This window comes from Abramis brama (assembly GCF_963993115.1).
Source record: "Abramis brama genome assembly, chromosome: 18".
NCBI lineage: Eukaryota > Metazoa > Chordata > Actinopteri > Cypriniformes > Leuciscidae > Abramis > Abramis brama.
The window spans coordinates 360,849-381,157 of record NC_139980.1 but is presented as its reverse complement, the minus strand read 5'-3'; the positions used below and the strand labels follow the sequence as shown (position 1 = coordinate 381,157).

Sequence of the window (20,309 nt, the reverse complement as noted above, 5' to 3'; positions counted from 1 at the left end):
CGTTTACACTGCAGGTCTTGATGCCCAATTCTGATTTGTTGCCTATATCCGATTTTATTTTTTTAATTATTTTTTATTTTTCTTGATGCTGATTGATGAACATGAACATTTTGAACATGATTGATGATAGCTCTGCGATTTATATGCGAAGTTCTCCAAACATTGTGTGGGAGGAGGAGCGAATTGTGGCGGCTTTAACGAGGAGCAGTGGGTCCGAAATGTTAGGCTGAGCAAGCCAACCTTTGATATGTTGAGTCAACGTCTGTCCACATTCCTCTCCTATGACGACAGCGTTTCTTCGGGTCATCCGTCCCTTTGCAGATGCGCGTCGGCGTTTCTCTCCTCATTAAACCGCGGAGACGTTGCCTAATGCCTCAGAAAATCCGACCTGCCTGTTTACATGAGTCGCATTGGCACATATCCGATTTATCTGATTATCGATTTATATCCGATTTCATTCCATATGATGCTGATTCCGATATTCATTCCATGAATGATCATGCGTTTTTTTCCTGTTTACACGGTCAGAGCACATCCGGTCTGTGTCACATACGAGCGAAAAATCTGAATTGGGTCACATTTCACTGACGGTGTAGTCGAGGCGTTGTACTTCACTCGCGCTCCTAAACGGCGTCCTTCACACAGCTGGGCCAGATGATGTCACCGCAGACCCTTTACTTTGAGCGGTGTAACTTTGCTTGACTGCATTTTAGTTTGATGAATGGCTGAAATGTGGAGTTAGCCCGTACACAGATTTCTGTGGTCCGTTTGCTTCATTAATGAGGCTCGTTGTCTTCAGGGCGAGTGAAGGTGCAGAGAAGCAGAAGTCCTTCATCCCTGTATGAACACAGCCTGTTAGTGACATGGAGAATAACTAGAGCCCGTGTCATCAGTGCGAGTTATGACACGGTTTAAACAATCATGGCTGATCTACTGTATTTCATGAGCTGTTCCTGGTGGAAGAAGCTGTGATGGAGCAGGACATGCTCTGATCTGCTGTTATACAGATCCAGTGTTTGCAGCAGTGCTCTGACTCGGACACACACACACACACACACACGATGTATGAACTAACCTTGGTTTCTGAAGACACTGTTCTTTAATAAAAACACTTTATTGAGGGAGAATTAAGCATTTTAGATGTGAGTTCAATATGTACCTGAACTTTTACCAGATTAATCGATATTGAATCAAGAGCTTGTGAATCTGAATCATCATGAAGTCGGCATCATCTCCAGCGTGTGTGTGTGTGGCAGCGGTTGCTTAACTCTGATGTCTCTGTGTTCCTGCATGTAAACAGCACATTTTCCTCAAGGAGGTTTTTGAGCTGTCCAACTACATCGACAGAAGCCAGTTACCGTCCAGTCTGGGGGATACCTCATATACTGCCATCAGAGCTGGGCGGCCTTCGTCAAGGTACGTGTGTGTGTGTGTGTGTGTGTGTGTGAGGAACCTGCACTGCACTTCATATGCAATTGTTTGCATACAGAAAGGTTTGTGTGGCGTTTTTTACGATTAGAATCGGAAGATCAACGATATTAAGTCTAATGAAAGACCCCATCATCATAAGTGTGTGTGTGTAGGACGATGAGGCCTGATATCTGAATTCATGTGATGGCCTGTGCTTGTCCCTCCAGCCTTTTCGTGTGTGTGTGTGTGTGTGTGTGTGTGTGTGTGTGTGTGTGTGTGTTGTCTGATTCTCTGGCTCAGGATAGATCAGTCACGCCACTGCAGGTCTCATGATCGGCTCGATGGCCTTAGATAACACCGCTGACGCACGCTTCACTTTCCCCAGACCCTCACGGCTTCGGCACTGTTCACTATGTGCATGTTTAATGTGTGTGTGACTCAGATGCGTTTCAGTGTATTCATGATCAGCTCTATTGTGTGTCGCCCTGGAGAAGCTTCAGAGGACAATCATCTGAAGTCATTAGCAAGTGAAAGACACACACACACACACACACACACACACACACACACACACACACACACACACACACACACACACACACACACACACACACACACACACACACACACAGCGTCTCCCGTGCTTGTCCTCGCTGCGCTCTCTCTCTTCAGGGTTTGATCACGCCTAGATCTATAGATCTGATATACAGGCTTATCTGAGCCTCTGTTTGACCTGAGCACATGTTTAGGGTTAATCGAGAGCGTTTCTGTTTTCAAAGGACTTTTGTTGCACTTGAACCACGAATGTTCTGTGACAAAAAAAATTGAATGGATTCGTTTTGTGGTTAATTTTAAAGTAACAAATCCTTCCCTCTCGGGTCAGTTTGACCCCCTTAGGAATGAATGGAATGCAAGGAATGCTTCAGTTCACACAGAAAACCCCTAAAAGTGTTCAATTCAAGCTAAAAATGCTCAACTTTACCCAGGAATGAATGGAATGCAAGGAATGCTTCAGTTCACACAGAAAACCCCTAAAAGTGTTCAATTCAAGCTAAAAATGCTCAACTTTACCCCAGAAATGATTTTATAATGTTTACATGTGTGTCTGAATGCACACTGAAGCGAACTGACTTTAGGACCCAGCGGAACAGCTCATTTGCTCCATATAGAGATCAGATATAGGACCTGCTCCTAGACACGGCCACAGCACATGTAGTCAGCCGGATCCGGGCCGTATCCAGATCAGATGGACCTGGATAATGTTCTGATCCAGTCTGACCTCTGACCTGTAATGCTGCCTGGATCATAATCATTCACTGGTCGCTCGTTGGCCAGAGGAGAACTGAGTGTCTGAGTCTGGGTTCTCCCAAGGGTTTTTCTCCATTCTGTCACTGGAGTTCTGGTTCCTTCACTGTCGCCTTTTTCCACCTTTGTCGCCATTGGCTTTTGGCTTGCTTAGTTGGGGACATTTAATTTAATATTTAATTTAACATTCAACAATATTATTGATCTGCCTGCATTAGTGTTTCCACCACAGGAACTTCCCCAGATCTCGAATCGGGGTCTAAATGAAGTTCCGGGTGAACTTTCCCCCTCAGAAACTCCTGCTCGTGAGGTAGTGCTTTCAGGGGTGGGGCTTGGGCGCTGGACATGCTGATTGGCTGAGTTCACGCTGCATTTAATTTGAACCCCCATCTGTTGCGGTGCAGCGGTATCAGTCGTCTGCTGTTCCAATCAGCAGTGGAGTTTAAGAAATACAACCGGGTACTGAGCCGGACGATGACATCACGTTTTTTTCGGATGGATATTTTTATTTTTATATATATGTGTGTATATATATGTGTGTGTATATATATGTGTGTATATATATGTGTGTGTATATATATGTGTGTGTATATATGTGTGTGTATATATATGTGTGTATATATATATGTATGTGTGTGTTACAAAAATGAACATCACTGAACTTAAGCTGGACTGTGATGCTATTTTCTTCTGGAAACAAACTTTGTTGCATTATTTCCTGTTATCTCTGTAAAGCTGCTTTGAAACACTGTGTTGTTGAAAGCACTACATGAATTAAACTGCCTTGACTATATGGCCATCTAGTGGCAAGAGTCATGAAATATCATATGTTATTTATTTTTATTTTTTATTTTTTATTTTTTCAGAAGACACCCACTGTATCCTGGAAATCCAGACCCAAATCTGAAAGATTAATGATCTGGCGTCGACTAATAAAAATCGCCCAGTTCGAGAGGCGGCACCAAGCATGCATTTGAAGATCTCACTGCACGCAATTGGATAACACTACGACCAATCACAACATCGCTTGGCTACCGGCGGAGCTAACTGGTAGATTAGACTCTCGCCGTATGCGGTCGGCAAAACAGCCATAATTTGCATTCTTGCAAAGGAAGGATTCGAGCGCCATCTTCTGTTCCTCTTTTAGATAAAAAGCCAAGTCTAACTCGTTCATTGTAGCGGCCAAAGCCGTTTCAAACAACTGGTGTTCATCCAGAGCCATCTTGAAATGTTTACTAATGACGTCATCTTGCCTCTGGCCCGCCTATATCAGATAACCCGCTGTGATTGGTGCAGCTCAGATCGAGGGGCATATTTGAGCATCATTACACCAGAGTAATTCGCTGAGCAAATCAACTCGTGCTCTCGTGAGAATTCTGGATTTCCAGGGTACACCCAATGTCAGACATGTAGAGCTGAATTAAAAGGGTTATGCATGAAATTGAGTCATTTTGAATTTAAGTTGAAAGAATGTGAGGAATGTGCTGAAATTTATTTAATGATCAAATCTAGTAATTTTAAAGGTTTTTCTCTGAAAAAATTGCATAAAAAAAAAGAGAATTTTAGACCTGTGTGTGTGTGTGTGTGTGTGCAGGAGATGGACGTGTTTGTGCAGGAGTTCCTGCTGGTGGTGAACAGACTGCCCTCCTGCATCTCCACTCTTCAGTCGCTCTCCAAGCTCCCCGTTCCTGATGACCTCGAGCGGCTGAGAGACTTCTGCTCGCTGAACCAGGCCCGCTTCCAGCAGCTGAGGAGGTGTGTGTGTGTGTGTGTGAGCCCCTCACTGAACCCCATTGAACCCCATCGCGATAGTGGCGATATGGGCGAGAGTGGCGATATGGGCGAGAATGGCGATCTATGATGGGGCGAGAGTGGCGATCTATGATGGGGCGATATGGGCGAGAGTGGCGATCTATGATGGGCGAGAGTGGCGATCTATGATGGGCGAGAGTGGCGATCTATGATGGGCGAGAGTGGCGATCTATGATGGGCGAGAGTGGCGATCTATGATGGGCGAGAGTGGCGATCTATGATGGGCGAGAGTGGCGATCTATGATGGGCGAGAGTGGCGATCTATGATGGGCGAGAGTGGCGATCTATGATGGGCGAGAGTGGCGATCTATGATGGGCGAGAGTGGCGATCTATGATGGGCGAGAGTGGCGATCTATGATGGGCGAGAGTGGCGATCTATGATGGGCGAGAGTGGCGATCTATGATGGGCGAGAGTGGCGATCTATGATGGGCGAGAGTGGCGATCTATGATGGGCGAGAGTGGCGATCTATGATGGGGCGATATGGGCGAGAGTGGCGATCTATGATGGGCGAGAGTGGCGATCTATGATGGGGCGATATGGGCGAGAGTGGCGATCTATGATGGGCGAGAGTGGCGATCTATGATGGGGCGATATGGGCGAGAGTGGCGATCTATGATGGGCGAGAGTGGCGATCTATGATGGGGCGATATGGGCGAGAGTGGCGATCTATGATGGGCGAGAGTGGCGATCTATGATGGGCGAGAGTGGCGATCTATGATGGGCGAGAGTGGCGATCTATGATGGGCGAGAGTGGCGATCTATGATGGGCGAGAGTGGCGATCTATGATGGGCGAGAGTGGCGATCTATGATGGGCGAGAGTGGCGATCTATGATGGGCGAGAGTGGCGATCTATGATGGGGCGATATGGGCGAGAGTGGCGATCTATGATGGGCGAGAGTGGCGATCTATGATGGGGCGATATGGGCGAGAGTGGCGATCTATGATGGGCGAGAGTGGCGATCTATGATGGGCGAGAGTGGCGATCTATGATGGGCGAGAGTGGCGATCTATGATGGGCGAGAGTGGCGATCTATGATGGGCGAGAGTGGCGATCTATGATGGGCGAGAGTGGCGATCTATGATGGGGCGATATGGGCGAGAGTGGCGATCTATGATGGGGCGATATGGGCGAGAGTGGCGATCTATGATGGGCGAGAGTGGCGATCTATGATGGGCGAGAGTGGCGATCTATGATGGGCGAGAGTGGCGATCTATGATGGGCGAGAGTGGCGATCTATGATGGGCGAGAGTGGCGATCTATGATGGGGCGATATGGGCGAGAGTGGCGATCTATGATGGGGCGATATGGGCGAGAGTGGTGATCTATGATGGGCGAGAGTGGCGATCTATGATGGGCGAGAGTGGCGATCTATGATGGGGCGATATGGGCGAGAGTGGCGATCTATGATGGGGCGAGAGTGGCGATCTATGATGGGCGAGAGTGGCGATCTATGATGGGCGAGAGTGGCGATCTATGATGGGCGAGAGTGGCGATCTATGATGGGCGAGAGTGGCGATCTATGATGGGCGAGAGTGGCGATCTATGATGGGCGAGAGTGGCGATCTATGATGGGCGAGAGTGGCGATCTATGATGGGCGAGAGTGGCGATCTATGATGGGCGAGAGTGGCGATCTATGATGGGCGAGAGTGGCGATCTATGATGGGCGAGAGTGGCGATCTATGATGGGCGAGAGTGGCGATCTATGATGGGCGAGAGTGGCGATCTATGATGGGCGAGAGTGGCGATCTATGATGGGGCGATATGGGCGAGAGTGGCGATCTATGATGGGCCGATATGGGCGAGAGTGGCGATCTATGATGGGCGAGAGTGGCGATCTATGATGGGCGAGAGTGGCGATCTATGATGGGGCGATATGGGCGAGAGTGGCGATCTATGATGGGCGAGAGTGGCGATCTATGATGGGCGAGAGTGGCGATCTATGATGGGGCGATATGGGCGAGAGTGGCGATCTATGATGGGCCGATATGGGCGAGAGTGGCGATCTATGATGGGCGAGAGTGGCGATCTATGATGGGCGAGAGTGGCGATCTATGATGGGCGAGAGTGGCGATCTATGATGGGGCGATATGGGCGAGAGTGGCGATCTATGATGGGCGAGAGTGGCGATCTATGATGGGCGAGAGTGGCGATCTATGATGGGGCGATATGGGCGAGAGTGGCGATCTATGATGGGCGAGAGTGGCGATCTATGATGGGCGAGAGTGGCGATCTATGATGGGCGAGAGTGGCGATCTATGATGGGCGAGAGTGGCGATCTATGATGGGCGAGAGTGGCGATCTATGATGGGCGAGAGTGGCGATCTATGATGGGCGAGAGTGGCGATCTATGATGGGCGAGAGTGGCGATCTATGATGGGCGAGAGTGGCGATCTATGATGGGCGAGAGTGGCGATCTATGATGGGGCGAGAGTGGCGATCTATGATGGGGCGAGAGTGGCGATCTATGATGGGGCGATATGGGCGAGAGTGGCGATCTATGATGGGCGAGAGTGGCGATCTATGATGGGCGAGAGTGGCGATCTATGATGGGGCGAGAGTGGCGATCTATGATGGGGCGAGAGTGGCGATCTATGATGGGGCGATATGGGCGAGAGTGGCGATCTATGATGGGCGAGAGTGGCGATCTATGATGGGGCGATATGGGCGAGAGTGGCGATCTATGATGGGCGAGAGTGGCGATCTATGATGGGCGAGAGTGGCGATCTATGATGGGCGAGAGTGGCGATCTATGATGGGCGAGAGTGGCGATCTATGATGGGCGAGAGTGGCGATCTATGATGGGCGAGAGTGGCGATCTATGATGGGGCGAGAGTGGCGATCTATGATGGGGCGAGAGTGGCGATCTATGATGGGGCGATATGGGCGAGAGTGGCGATCTATGATGGGCGAGAGTGGCGATCTATGATGGGGCGATATGGGCGAGAGTGGCGATCTATGATGGGCGAGAGTGGCGATCTATGATGGGCGAGAGTGGCGATCTATGATGGGCGAGAGTGGCGATCTATGATGGGCGAGAGTGGCGATCTATGATGGGCGAGAGTGGCGATCTATGATGGGCGAGAGTGGCGATCTATGATGGGGCGAGAGTGGCGATCTATGATGGGGCGAGAGTGGCGATCTATGATGGGGCGATATGGGCGAGAGTGGCGATCTATGATGGGCGAGAGTGGCGATCTATGATGGGGCGATATGGGCGAGAGTGGCGATCTATGATGGGCGAGAGTGGCGATCTATGATGGGGCGATATGGGCGAGAGTGGCGATCTATGATGGGCGAGAGTGGCGATCTATGATGGGGCGATATGGGCGAGAGTGGCGATCTATGATGGGCGAGAGTGGCGATCTATGATGGGCGAGAGTGGCGATCTATGATGGGCGAGAGTGGCGATCTATGATGGGCGAGAGTGGCGATCTATGATGGGGCGATATGGGCGAGAGTGGCGATCTATGATGGGCGAGAGTGGCGATCTATGATGGGCGAGAGTGGCGATCTATGATGGGGCGATATGGGCGAGAGTGGCGATCTATGATGGGCGAGAGTGGCGATCTATGATGGGGCGATATGGGCGAGAGTGGCGATCTATGATGGGCGAGAGTGGCGATCTATGATGGGCGAGAGTGGCGATCTATGATGGGGCGATATGGGCGAGAGTGGCGATCTATGATGGGGCGAGAGTGGCGATCTATGATGGGCGAGAGTGGCGATCTATGATGGGCGAGAGTGGCGATCTATGATGGGGCGATATGGGCGAGAGTGGCGATCTATGATGGGCGAGAGTGGCGATCTATGATGGGGCGATATGGGCGAGAGTGGCGATCTATGATGGGCGAGAGTGGCGATCTATGATGGGCGAGAGTGGCGATCTATGATGGGGCGATATGGGCGAGAGTGGCGATCTATGATGGGCGAGAGTGGCGATCTATGATGGGCGAGAGTGGCGATCTATGATGGGCGAGAGTGGCGATCTATGATGGGCGAGAGTGGCGATCTATGATGGGCGAGAGTGGCGATCTATGATGGGCGAGAGTGGCGATCTATGATGGGCGAGAGTGGCGATCTATGATGGGGCGATATGGGCGAGAGTGGCGATCTATGATGGGCGAGAGTGGCGATCTATGATGGGCGAGAGTGGCGATCTATGATTGGGCGATATGGGCGAGAGTGGCGATCTATGATGGGGCGATATGGGCGAGAGTGGCGATCTATGATGGGGCGAGAGTGGCGATCTATGATGGAGCGAGAGTGGCGATCTATGATGGGCGAGAGTGGCGATCTATGATGGGCGAGAGTGGCGATCTATGATGGGCGAGAGTGGCGATCTATGATGGGGCGATATGGGCGAGAGTGGCGATCTATGATGGGGCGATATGGGCGAGAGTGGCGATCTATGATGGGGCGAGAGTGGCGATCTATGATGGGGCGAGAGTGGCGATCTATGATGGAGCGAGATGGGTGATCTATGATGGGCGAGAGTGGCGATCTATGATGGGGTGAGTGGCGATCTATGGTGGGGCGATATGGGCGAGAGTGGCGAGATAGGGGCGAGAGTGGCGATCTATGATGGGGCGATATGGGCGAGAGTGGCGATATGGGCGAGAGTGGCGATCTATGATGGGGCGATATGGGCGAGAGTGGCGATCTATGATGGGGCGATATGGGCGAGAGTGGCGATCTATGATGGGGCGATATGGGCGAGAGTGGCGATCTATGATGGGGCGATATGGGCGAGAGTGGTGATCTATGATGGGGCGATATGGGCGAGAGTGGCGATATGGGCGAGAGTGGCGATATATGGAGCGAGATGGGCGATCTATGATGGGGCGAGAGTGGCGATCTATGATGGGGCGAGAGTGGCGATCTATGATGGGGCGATATGGGCGAGAGTGGCGATATATGATGGGCGAGAGTGGCGATCTATGATGGGGCGATATGGGCGAGAGTGGCGATATGGGCGAGAGTGGCGATCTATGATGGGGCGAGAGTGGCGATCTATGATGGGCGAGATTGGCGATCTATGATGGGGCGATATGGGCGAGAGTGGCGATATATGATGGGCGAGAGTGGCGATATATGATGGGGCGATATGGGCGAGAGTGGCGATATGGGCGAGAGTGGCGATATATGATGGGGCGATATGGGTGAGAGTGGCGATATATGATGGGGCGATATGGGCGAGAGTGGTGAGATATGATGGGGCGATATGGGTGAGAGTGGCGATATATGATGGGGCGATATGGGCGAGAGTGGCGATATATGATGGGGCGATATGGGTGAGAGTGGCGATATATGATGGGGCGATATGGGCGAGAGTGGCGATATATGATGGGGCGATATGATGGGGCGATATGGGTGAGAGTGGCGATATATGATGGGGCGATATGGGCGAGAGTGGCGATCTATGATGGGCGAGAGTGGCGATCTATGATGGGGCGATATGGGCGAGAGTGGCGATCTATGATGGGGCGATATGGGCGAGAGTGGCGATCTATGATGGGGCGATATGGGCGAGAGTGGCGATCTATGATGGGGCGATATGGGCGAGAGTGGCGATCTATGATGGGGCGATATGGGCGAGAGTGGCGATATGGGCGAGAGTGGCGATCTATGATGGGGCAAGAGTGGCGATATGGGCGAGAGTGGCGATCTATGATGAGGCGATATGGGCGAGAGTGGCGATCTATGATGGGGCGATATGGGCGTGAGTGGCGATCTATGATGGGCGAGAGTGGCGATCTATGATGGGGCGATATGGGTGAGAGGCGATATGGGCGAGAGTGGCGATATGGGCGAGAGTGGCGATATATGATGGAGCGAGATGGGCGATCTATGATGGGGCGATCTATGATGGGGCGATATGGGCGAGAGTGGCGATATATGATGGGGCGATATGGGCGAGAGTGGCGATATATGATGGGGCGATATGATGGGGCGATATGGGCGAGAGTGGCGATATATGATGGGGCGATATGGGCGAGAGTGGCGATATATGATGGGGCGATATATGATGGGGCGATATATGATGGGGCGATATATGATGGGGCGATATATGATGGGGCGATATGGGCGAGAGTGGCGATATATGATGGGGCGATATGGGCGAGAGTGGCGATCTATGATGGGCGAGAGTGGCGATCTATGATGGGGCGATATGGGTGAGAGGCGATATGGGCGAGAGTGGCGATATGGGCGAGAGTGGCGATATGGGCGAGAGTGGCGATATATGATGGAGCGAGATGGGCGATCTATGATGGGGCGATATGGGCGAGAGTGGCGATATATGATGGGGCGATATGGGCGAGAGTGGCGATATATGATGGGGCGATATGATGGGGCGATATGGGCGAGAGTGGCGATATATGATGGGGCGATATGGGCGAGAGTGGCGATATATGATGGGGCGATATATGATGTGGCGATATATGATGGGGCGATATATGATGGGGCGATATATGATGGGGCGATATATGATGGGGCGATATATGATGGGGCGATATGGGCGAGAGTGGCGATATATGATGGGGCGATATGGGCGAGAGTGGCGATATATGATGGGGCGATATGGGCGAGAGTGGCGATCTATGATGGGCGAGAGTGGCGATCTATGATGGGGCGATATGGGTGAGAGGCGATATGGGCGAGAGTGGCGATATGGGCGAGAGTGGCGATATATGATGGGGCGATATGGGCGAGAGTGGTGATAAATGATGGGGCGATATGATGGGGCGATATGGGCGAGAGTGGCGATCTATGATGGGGCGATATGGGCGAGAGTGTCGATATATGATGGGGCGATATGGGCGAGAGTGGCGATCTATGATGGGGCGATATGGGCGAGAGTGGCGATATATGATGGGATGATATGGGCGAGAGTGGCGATATGGGCGAGAGTGGCGATCTATGATGGGGCGATATGGGCGAGAGTGGCGATATATGATGGGGCGAGATGATGGAGCGATATGGGCGAGAGTGGCGATATATGATGGGGCGATATGATGGGGCGATATGGGCGAGAGTGGCGATATATGATGGGGCGAGAGTGGCGATCTATGATGGGGCGATATGGGCGAGAGTGGCGATATATGATGGGGCGATATGATGGAGCGATATGGGCGAGAGTGGCGATATATGATGGGGCGATATGATGGGGCGATATGGGCGAGAGTGGCGATATATGATGGGGCGATATGGGCGAGAGTGGCGATATATGATGGGGCGATATGGGCGAGTGGCGATATATGATGGGGCGATATGATGGGGCGATATGGGCGAGTGGCGATATATGATGGGGCGATATGGGCGAGAGTGGCGAGATATGATGGGGCGATATGATGGGGCGATATGATGGGGCGATATGATGGGGCGATATGGGCGAGTGGCGATATATGATGGGGCGATATGGGCGAGAGTGGCGATATATGATGGGGCGATATGGGCGAGTGGCGATATATGATGGGGCGATATGGGCGAGAGTGGCGATATATGATGGGGCGATATGATGGAGCGATATGGGCGAGAGTGGCGATATATGATGGGGCGATATGATGGGGCGATATGGGCGAGTGGCGATATATGATGGGGCGATATGGGCGAGAGTGGCGAGATATGATGGGGCGATATGATGGGGCGATATGATGGGGCGATATGGGCGAGTGGCGATATATGATGGGGCGATATGGGCGAGAGTGGCGATATATGATGGGGCGATATGGGCGAGTGGCGATATATGATGGGGCGATATGGGCGAGAGTGGCGATATATGATGGGGCGATATGATGGGGCGATATGGGCGAGTGGCGATATATGATGGGGCGATATGGGCGAGAGTGGCGATATATGATGGGGCGATATGGGCGAGAGTGGCGATATATGATGGGGCGATATGGGCGAGAGTGGCGATATATGATGGGGCGATATGGGCGAGAGTGGCGATATATGATGGGGCGATATGGGCGAGAGTGGCGATATATGATGGGGCGATATGGGCGAGAGTGGCGATATATGATGGGGCGATATGGGCGAGAGTGGCGATATATGATGGGGCGATATGGGCGAGAGTGGCGATATATGATGGGGCGATATGGGCGAGAGTGGCGATATATGATGGGGCGATATGGGCGAGAGTGGCGATATATGATGGGGCGATATGGGCGAGAGTGGCGATCTATGATGGGGTGATATGGGCGAGAGTGGCGATATATGATTGGGCGATATGGGCGAGAGTGGCGATCTATGATGGGGCGATATGGACGAGACTTCTAAATTATCTTAAACAGCCTTTTTTTTTTGCGTTTAAATCTTTATGCAAGAAATCCTGCGGGTCACAGAGCTTTTAGACTTTTCCACCGTCCATTATGTCTTGTTTATGTAATGCAATAACAGACGCTAGGAGAGTATTTCAGGAGCCGTGTAAAAGTATAAATGCGTGATGGCGGCTCTACAGTTAGCATGGACTCGCCTGAAGCGCTGCTAGCTAGGGCTGTGCCATCATGACATGTGACACCGGGATACAGCTTTACATGAGTGTCATATCGCGACATCAATGATACAGTGGCGTGATGACGTATGGTGCACTTGCGTTCCCTAGCGCGCACAACCCCTGTCTGAGCGTGAGCGGCATGTCCGCCTCCGATGACGATCCAGTAGATTATAAGTTACTTTATTTGAATAATTCCCGCTGGTCCACTTATGCGGAAACTCCCCTGTTTCACTTTAGCATGTAGATCTGAGGTGCAATTTCACAAACCGCACGAGTGTTCAGCGGCGCCGCATCTCTCTCCGTCTCTCTGAATGTGTTGCTCAAGGCAAGCGTTGATACCACACTCTCGTTCAGGAGTCGGACGTGACGGAGCATTCACTTGCACAGTCGGGCCAGCAGTGCATCGCGTGTCTACAGCACGCGACAAACACAACCCATTATAATCAGCGCTGCTGTCTACACTGAAAACAGAAGACGCATCTCTCAGATGCAGCAGTGGGTGATGAGAACTTCTGACAGTATGAAGCAGGGCCGGAGTGGGACCCGTTTTCAGCCCGGGGTTTTAATGGCCTAGTAGTTTAGTAGTTTTTTTTAATGGCCAAATAGTCAGATGTGTTTCTCTACATGAGGAGGTCCGGCAGGTGAAGTCCAAACCCACAGACCCGCTCACTCGCTCAACACTGATGATCCTCCTGCTGGAGATCTCACAGCAGGCTGTCCTGTGTTTAGTGCTAATGTGTGTGTGTGTGTGTTTAGGGATCTTGGTCTAGATGACCTGTTGAGGCATTGTGAGAGTTTGCTGGAGAAGCTGCGTTTCCCGGAGAAGGATCCCTGCTTTCAGGCCATGGCTGGAACTGTCCTCTTCACACACACTGCTCTAGAGATGCTGCGCAACTACAACCGGTACGTGTGTGTTCATGCAGCTGAGATCTCCAGAGAGGCCTGTACAGATGTGTTAGTTGTGTGTGTGTGTGTGTGTGTGTGTCAGGATCAGGTCAGCGGTGCAGAAGGTGGAGCTGCTGTGGACTCGGGTGTTCTCCAGAGCTCAGGTCCAGCTACAGATGCTGCGTCTGCAGAGAGAGGCTCGACAGGTCAGGAACACACACACACCACACCACACCACACACACACCTCACATCACATCACATGGTTAATCTGAGGACTGATGGGTGTAACCGCTCTGTGTGTGTGTCAGATCCAGGAGCAGATGCTGGCGCTGCACAGGCAGAAGCTGCAGGCGTACAGGACTGAAGTGGCTGAGGACACACACACCGCTGAAGAGCTCCTGCTGCAGTTTGAGGCGTCCGTCTACACTCCTGCCATGGTACATCACCACACACACGCACACACACACACACAGCTGAAGAGCTCCTGCTGCAGTTTGAGGCGTCCGTCTACACTCCTGCCATGGTACATCACCACACACACACGCACACACACACACACACAGCTGAAGAGCTCCTGCTGCAGTTTGAGGCGTCCGTCTACACTCCTGCCATGGTACATCACCACACACACGCACACACACACACACAGCTGAAGAGCTCCTGCTGCAGTTTGAGGCGTCCGTCTACACTCCTGCCATGGTACATCACCACACACACGCACACACACACACACAGCTGAAGAGCTCCTGCTGCAGTTTGAGGCGTCCATCTACACTCCTGCCATGGTACATCACCACACACACACACACACACAGCTGAAGAGCTCCTGCTGCAGTTTGAGGCGTCCGTCTACACTCCTGCCATGGTACATCACCGTCCTCATCACACACACACACAGCTGAAGAGCGAACACAAGTGTTCTTGACGCAATGAATCATAAACACAGGGACTTACTGCCTCCTACTGGCGGGTAAATTAATTTTTAAAAGTATCACTTCGTTTTTACCATCATTGCATATTTCTCTACTGAACATTTTTATTACAGAACACACTCACACGTGCTGTGGAGGATACAGTATTGTGGCCGTTTACTGGTGTTTCTGAAAGAACGATTGATAGAAAATGAACATTTTTACAAATATTTAAATGCTTTTTTTGTGCAAAAATCTTGAGCTAATCTCCAAAAACATGATATAAATATCTGAATGCATTTCATGACCTCTTTGAGATTTGACATCAATATCTGATGTATTGAGTTAGATGCCAGTGTGTAACAGGCAGATGCAGCGAGTTCCCAGACTCTGTGTTTGAGTGTGTAACTGCGGTCACAGCCGGCCAGAAGATCTGTGTAATGACGGCTGTGTTCCTCACGGCTTCTCAACACCGTCCCACTGATACTGAAGCGAGTCGATCGCCCCTCTGCTGCTGTCAGGCTGAGCTCATGTCTGTCCCGTTCCCCTGTGATCAGGCGCTGGTCCGGCGCGCGGAGGACGTCATGCACACGCTGGCGGAGACGGTCCCCGAGGCGGAGCGGAGCCCTGCGCGGCCGTGGCTGGAGGAGCTGGAGCGGCGGAAGCAGGACCTGTGCTCTACCGTCCAGCGCCTGGACCGGACCCTGAGGAGCGCGTCTGCCTTCCATCACGCCCGGGACCGGGTACGTGACCGCTGGCACTCGCCATCAGCAGGTTTACACAGGGCTAGCACTTCTGAAGGGGGAAAACGCTGATGGTAATGGCCGTGTGACAATTTGCACAATAATTTGGTATGAATCCATCTGGTAGAAACTTGTCAAATTAGACGGATAAACACGGTCAAGGAAAATGACCCAGACTGGCAGCAAAGGCCATGATTTAAGCCTCTGGTGCTCTTCACCTGTCAGTCAAATGATGACATAGTTTTTTTTGGTACTATTTCAATGAAAGGAATGTACTATGTCTTAGTTTGATAATGTGTGTTTTTTTATATATATAATATAATATAATATAATATAATATAATATAATATAATATAATAATGATTATTATAATAATAATGATTATTGTAAATTGTGCATCCCTTCAAACATAAATAGCAAACCAGGGCCCGTATTCATAAAGAATCTTAATGCAAAGAGTAGCTCCTAGTGACAAAATTCTAATAAAATTCTTAGAAATGTGGGCGTTTACTCTTAAAATTAAAGAAAAAAATCCTAGTAAAGAAAAAAGTAATTCAGAAAGCATCTTAACCCTTAAAAGAGGTCTTAAGGTCAAAATTGTTAGGAGCACGGACAAGGACTTTTAAGAGGCTTAAGAGTTTCTTTAGCAGAGGAGAAAATGGCAGAAAGACGAAGAGGGAGAAGAAATGTGTTGCAGACGATGGATGACAGTGAGTTAATAAGAGCTATAGATTAAATCGTGCAGGGATCATGTTTGTGACAGATCTTATTAGAGACACGCTAACATCTCCGACACAGCGCAGAAATGCCATAGCGCCTGAAATGAAAGTAATCACTACATTACAAATTTTGGCAACTGGGAAAATTCCATGTTTGATACATTAAAACCAACATTCAAACCACCACTTAAATAGACATGCCAACAATCAGTGTAATTGGAAAGAGTGGAACAATTTTTATCATTCTAAGCCAAGCAAATACCTTATAGGAAATTAACAGCATGGTAAATAAAAAAAAGGATTTATATATATATATATAATGTGTGTGTGTGTGTGAGAGAACGGTCAAATAGGAAAAATTACGCATGTAATTTCAAAGTGAAGGCTTAGAATAGACCCTCTACTTAAAATCACTCTTTTCCCCTTCTTGGACAACCAACCAATCACAGTCTTCAAAAGATTGTGTCATACATAGCAACGGGGTCAACCCCGCCTCCTCACTAAGATAAAGTTTTTGTCTTTTCCTTACTCAGAGTTGCTCTCAGATCAGTTCCGAATCGCTCTTAAGCTAAGACTCCTACGTAAAAGTTTTTAAGCTAAATTAAGAGTTTTCTGAGAGGATTCTTAGAATCTTTATGAATACAGGCCCAGATTTTTAAAGATTTTAATCAAAATCAGAATTGGGTTTTATTTTATTTACTTTTTTCACGGAGTGGTGCAGCCGTAACCCATACCAAGTTAAACGTGTTAAGGTCCTTGCACAATGAGTACGAAATTTTCGCATGCGTTTTTTTGTATTCGTGATTCGGTGGCTCTGAATTGTCAACACCATTCAAAATGCTTGAGCTACGGATGCGGAAAACACATAAAATCGAACCTGATCCGAATTATTTTATGATGGACGACAGTTTCGGACTCGGTGTGCAAGGGCCTTTACTCGTACAGCTGTGGTTTTCAGCAGGTTCTTGAGCATGATTTAAACTGAGACCCAACACTGCCTGGATCCTCATCTAAACGAGCGTGTGGCTCTGCTTCTCAGTGCCAGAGCTGGTGCGAGCGAGTGCTGGGTGAGAGCCTCCTGCAGGAGCTGCTGTGGCGTGAGCACTGCGAGGCTCAGGGCGAGAGCGGCTCGTCCGCAGGGAGACCGGCGGTCCAGGCCTTCCTCAGGAGGAACCCCTGCCCAGAGGTGCAGGAGCTGGTGGCGCTGGCGCGGCTCGCCCACAGCATGACTGAGCCCAGCCTTCAGCAGGCCGGCACGCAGCTCTCGCACAGGTGCGCCATCACACCTTTAGTTCAGACACACTTACACATGACTGGTTTGGCAGTGCATTGTGGGCATGCAGCCTTGAACTCTTAATGTTGGTCTCTTAGCACACCTCAGTGCCGAAGGGGGCGATACAGTTACCTATGCCACAGTAGTGATCGATCATCAAAACGGCAGATTCCTGATCTCTGAATATATCGGGCCGTCTAACTGTGATCACGTTTATGACCTGGAAGAGAACGGCCACAGAAGTCCGTGTGCAACGCTGACGATGCCATAAAGCTCACTGAACACTGATAACTACCAGAAATCAGCTTATTGATGTAACCCATTTCAGTAATTTTAGTAATTAATCACAAAGTAATCAGTGTATATGCAAGTTGACATTTAAATTGCAGAATGTCTACAGGAAGCTCCTCTTCATCTCTGACTACAGCTTTTCCTTCGGCTGCATGAACACATTATCATTGTCAAGAACTTTGTGTTGTTGTTTTGAGCATGATCTCACATTAGGGGTGTAACGGTTCACATTAATCACGATTCGGGTTTTATCACGGTTTCGGTTCGGTATGTGCTGTTCGGGGGGGAAAAGACTACTGTCAAATATAAATGGAAAAAAAATCTAATTGCAAGCATTAGCACAAAAAAACACAGAGCAAAGATACAAATAAAATCAATGGTCTTTCAGTGAGGTCTAACAGCAGTTTTCAGGTGCAGAAATTTAATAAAGTATAAATCTTCACAGTATAAATGAAAGATTAATCAGAAGTTACAAAAAGCTATTCAGTCGAGCAGTGAGTGAATTATTTATTTATTTGACTGCTACTCGGGTGAAGCTCATGCAGAGCATATCATCCACTCAAACATGCATTAGCTGAAATGTTTACGCCCCCCCCACCCCGACTGCGTTGTTAGATTTGACATTAACCGCAGGAAGTGTGTGTCCAACCATAGGTGGAGAGATATGGTTTTGTTTAATTGAGAACTGTTTCACCCCTAAAAACATCCATGTGCACTCAATATGATTTTTGCCAAGATGTGTTCCTGGATCAGTGTCTTTTATTGGTCGTTGACCAATAGTCCTGTAAAAGAAACCAAACCATAAACCATTGCAGCGCTAAGCCTTACCTTAAAACCCCTACTGGTTTCTCAAGCCCTATGGACCCTTTTCACAGACTGACGTCATTGACATTGAAAGAATGAAAGAAAAGTTTGTTCGATTCACATTGTAATTTCTTTCTAATATGTACATTTTATAAACGTATTTTGTGACTTGGCATTAAATATACAGTAAAGTAAACACTCCTGTGTTTCTAACACAACAGCTTAAGGAGCTACGGCAAATTTGACATCTTTCTTCTAACCTATGGAATCAATCTCTCCATCTTTCTATTTTGAAAGTCATGGAAATGCTATTGTGGATTTTCTTTCTTTTGCTATTAGACCTGAGGGAAATGAGAGAATCTTATTTGTAGTTTCAAAGGGTCCACTGGACCGTTGTGTTGATCCAGAAATCCTACTTGGCAAAATCCCAGACACAAGCTTTTTGAATGTGAATGTTTGCGTGACGAGCGTTTATGCCGGTCCACAGATGCATGACTCTGAGGAGACTCTTGACCTCCGCGGGTGCGGTTCCCCTTCATGACCTTCACCTGGCCCTCCAGTGGCAGTACGAGTACCTGAAGGGTCACCACAGCAGCTCTGACATCACTTCCCCCGAGGGCCAGCACCACACCTGCAGTCCGCCGCTGCAGTCGGCCCTTGTGCGGCCGGCGCTCGTGGTCTCCCACTGCGAGAGTGTGTGTGATGTGGGCCGGTGGCCTTCTGTGGGGGACTGCCACCTCCAGGCCTCGCCCCGCGGAGCCGCAGCCAAACCGCCCTCGCTCAGCTCCTTCGACTCCGGCTTCGACGGCGCAGGGAACACGCATCTGGATCACAGGAGCAGGAGGTTTCTGGGAGACGGAGACTCCGCGTTCAAGTCGAGGCAGATTCACGAGGACGTTGTGAGCGCGTCTGACTCCGAGGAGCCGCCTGAAGAGCTAGGGTTCGGGTTACAGCGGGCCAGTATTCAGATCGTCCCCAAAATAACCTCCGACTCTGTGAACCTGGAGATCAAAGTGAAGCGCTCGTCCACGCTACCCAGAAACCCCTGGCTGAGCCTCCCGATAGATGACCTGGAGAGCTCCTATACGGTGACCATCACGCCCGGCTCCTCCATCCCGCGGAGCCCCAGTCCCTCGGGCCGGCCTCGGGACCAGCCCACGCAGACGGACCGCGGACTCCAGCACACCCACCCGAGCTTCGAGGAGTCGGAGCTGAATCCCGCAGGAAATGTCCTGTCCAGCACCCTGACGGATGAGGAGAAACCCAGCGGCACCGTGGACGGAGACCCTTCTCTCCTCTGGGACTCCTTCGACCTGCACAACCTCAGACGGGACTCTTTTGAGCGGTAAGCTGGCCGTGGTGTTTCTCAAACGCTGATGTTTAATTGTGATGGGCTTTAAGGACTCGTGTCCTCCTGTATTGGGTAGGCTGGAGGTGTCTCTGGGCGACTGGGTTCAGAGAGAGCAGCGAGAGCTGGAGGAGGTGGAGACGACGTTAGAGCGAACCGCTGAGATATTACAGGTGAGTGTCCGCTGTGGAGTCTCGGGTCACGCTTCGACAGGTTTGTGAGGGAGCATGATGTGGTCTCGCTCCTAGCGGTGTACATGAGTCCCTGACAGATCTAGAATCATTAATAACACATGAACGCTAA

General features: G+C 50.2%; 1 protein-coding gene across 1 annotated transcript in view; it reads left to right on the top strand.

Moving 5' to 3' along the window:
* The window catches only part of LOC311068777 (uncharacterized protein), a 50,178-nt gene that overhangs the window by 12,721 nt on the left and 17,148 nt on the right, over positions 1-20,309 (top strand). Inside the window, exons 6-14 of the mRNA XM_084091404.1 lie at positions 1,301-1,416; positions 4,310-4,470; positions 13,787-13,933; positions 14,019-14,121; positions 14,226-14,354; positions 15,386-15,571; positions 17,330-17,562; positions 19,146-20,003; positions 20,086-20,179. Coding sequence (XP_083947530.1) covers positions 4,313-4,470; positions 13,787-13,933; positions 14,019-14,121; positions 14,226-14,354; positions 15,386-15,571; positions 17,330-17,562; positions 19,146-20,003; positions 20,086-20,179 — 1,908 coding nt within the window. The 5' untranslated portion in view covers positions 1,301-1,416; positions 4,310-4,312. The remainder of the gene's footprint in view (positions 1-1,300; positions 1,417-4,309; positions 4,471-13,786; positions 13,934-14,018; positions 14,122-14,225; positions 14,355-15,385; positions 15,572-17,329; positions 17,563-19,145; positions 20,004-20,085; positions 20,180-20,309) is intronic.